Source organism: Macrobrachium nipponense, chromosome 6 (assembly GCF_015104395.2).
Source record: "Macrobrachium nipponense isolate FS-2020 chromosome 6, ASM1510439v2, whole genome shotgun sequence".
Lineage (NCBI taxonomy): Eukaryota > Metazoa > Arthropoda > Malacostraca > Decapoda > Palaemonidae > Macrobrachium > Macrobrachium nipponense.
Window position 1 is genome coordinate 85,320,515 of NC_061108.1, and position 2,479 is coordinate 85,322,993.

General features: G+C 59.8%; 1 protein-coding gene across 1 annotated transcript; it reads right to left on the reverse strand.

The window, feature by feature from the left end:
* Positions 1 to 219: 219 nt before the first annotated feature.
* On the reverse strand, positions 220 to 2,263 carry LOC135216574 (basic proline-rich protein-like). The gene is made up of 2 exons (XM_064251950.1): positions 2,131 to 2,263; positions 220 to 1,409 (listed from the first exon to the last, which is right to left on the reverse strand). The coding sequence occupies exons 1-2, from the start codon at positions 2,261 to 2,263 to the stop codon at positions 220 to 222; spliced, it is 1,323 nt and encodes a 440-aa protein (XP_064108020.1).
* Between the last annotated feature and the right edge of the window lie 216 nt (positions 2,264 to 2,479).

Consider the following 2,479-nt stretch of genomic DNA (forward strand, 5'->3'; position numbering starts at 1 on the left):
ACGTAGTGATTCAATGCTCTCTCTCTCTCTCTCTCTCTCTCGCTCTCTGGTTGGGCAGCTGGGGCATGGGGACAGTGGAGAGGCCAGCTTGGCGGCTGTAGCGCGGAAAGGGTGGGGAAGCTGGTTCAGGTGGCCAGGTCGCAGTAACGGTGGGGAGGCTGGGGCCGGGAACGGTGGGGAAGCTGGGGCCCGGGGACGATGGGGAGGCCAGCTGGGGTGCTAGGGCAGTGGGGAGGCTGGCTGGGTCGCCGGCTGGGACGTAGGACGGTGGGGAGGCTGCCTGGGCGGCTGGGCATGAGGATGGGAGGGAGGCCATAGCAAAGGGACAGTGTTGAGGCCAGCTGGGAGGCCGGGGTGCAGGGACGGTGGGGAGACTGGCTGGGAGGCCAGGGCGCAGGGACGGTGGGGAGGCCGGCTGGGCGGCTGGGGCGCAGGGATGGTGGGGAGGCCACCTGGGTGGCTGAGGCACAGGGACGGTGGGGAGGATGGCTGGGAAGCCAGGTCCAGGGACTGTGGGGAGGCCGGCTGGGTAGCTGGGTCCGGGAGACAATGGGGAGGCCGGCTGGCTGGCTTGGACCCTGAGACATTGGGGAGGCCGGCCGGGCGGCCAGGACCCAGAGACGTTGGGGAGGCTGGCTGGGTGGCTGGAGCGTGCGGACGGTGGGGAGGCCGGCTTGGAGGCCGGGACCCAGACACAGTGTGGAGGGTGGCTGGGAAACTGGGGCGCAGGGATGGTGGGGAGGCCGGATGGGCAGCTGGGGCACAGGGATGGTGGAGAGGCTGACTTGGAGGCGGGGGTGCAGGGACAGTGTGGAGGGTGGCTGGGCAACTGGGGCGCAGGGGTGGTGGGGAGGCCGGCTGGGCGGCTGGGGCACACGGACGGTGGGGAGGACGGCTTGGCTGCCAGGATCCTGGGATGGTGGGGAGGCCAGCTGGGCAGCCAGGTCCAGGGGACTGCGGGGAGGACGGCTGGACTGCCAAGACCTGGGGATGGTGGGGAGGCTGGCTGCGCGGCTGGAGTGCGGGGACATTTGGGAGGCTGGCTGGGAGGCCGGGGTGCAGGGATGATGGGGAGGACAGCTGGGGTGCAGGGATGATGGGGAGGCGAGCTGGGTGGCTGGGGCACAGGCTACGGTGGGGAGGACGGCTTGGCAGCTGGGATCCGAGGACGGTGGGGAGGCTGGCTGGCAGCTGTGTCAGGGGGACTGTGGGGAGGCTGGCTGGGCAGCCTGGACCGATGATGGGGAGGCTTGCTGGGCAGCTGGAGTGTGGGGACTGTGTGGAGGCCAGCTGGGTGGCCGAGGTACATGGAAGGTGGTTAGGGCCACTGGGCGGCCGGAATATGGGGACGGTGGGGAGGGCAGCTGTGCAGCTGGGGCACAGGTATGGTGGGGATGCCGGCTGGACGGCTGTGGATGAGGGACCGTGGGGAGGTCAGTTGAGTGGCTGGGGACTAGGGACCGTGGGGAGGCCAGCTGGGCAGCATGGGCCTGGGGACAATGGGAAGGCTAACTGGGTAGACAAGGACTGGGGACGGTAGGGAGGCTGGCTGTCCGGCTGGGTCCCGGGTACGGTAGGGAGGGAGCCTGGGCAGCAGAGGAAGGGACAGTGGGGAAGCCGGATGGGCAGCCGGGACCCGGGGGAACTGGGAGTCCGGCTGGGCAGCGGGGCCCTCTCACTGTCTTGTTTTTCTGCCTTGTATGCATTTCTCGTATGTTAGAAGCTGAAATATACTCTTCATTATTAAGGAAAAAACAGTCAATAAACTATTTCTTACTAATTTGATTAAATGGGGAACATCAGAGAACACGACGTTAATTCTGTCTGCAGGACAACAGGTATGTACCCACTGGTCTTTGTATGGCTTTTCTTTTGGAAAACGATGGTATTTCATATTCGAGTTTTTCGTTTTTTCACGTGTATTAGAATAGCCAAATACTGCGCAGTTACTTGGCATTATCAATGGTAGAATGAATGAATGAATAAAAAGATATATGGGCACACAGAAAGTCCTATAGTCTACCTTACGACTATGGGTAGCATATTGTTTCGATTAACCGCGTGTGAGAGACCAGGGCGCGTGGCGTCACAGTATTGATGATTCATACCCAAAGCTGCGCACTGGCTGACCTGTTGTATCTAGACCGTGTATGCACCTTAGTCTCAGGATGACTAAGCTCACTACTTTCACTTGGTTCCTGAAGAAAATCAGCATCTCTCTCAGTGTGGTATCATTCATCACACTTTTGGAGGTCCTCTTCATTTGGGCTTCCTGGGGATTGCTCATGAAATTCAAACAGTGATACCCTTCTACTTTCTCAGCTATAGCACCATATATGAAAGAGAAGCCTTGTTAGCAATGATATTCAAGTATACGTAAACATTGCCTGAAAGAGTCATTATGTCCATAAATAAACAGACATAAATAGAACTATGGATAGATAAGTAGATAGATAAATATCGTAACACTATCAAAGCG

What these genes read in the sequence shown, in the direction of transcription:
- LOC135216574 (XM_064251950.1), bottom strand. Translation starts at nt 2,263, where the DNA reads ATGAAGAGGACCTCCAAAAGTGTGATGAATGATACCACACTGAGAGAG. An exon ending in ACACGGTCTAGATACAACAG is followed by an intron (nt 1,410 to 2,130) that starts GTCAGCCAGTGC and finishes CCTCATCCACAG; the next exon opens with CCGTCCAGCCGGCATCCCCA.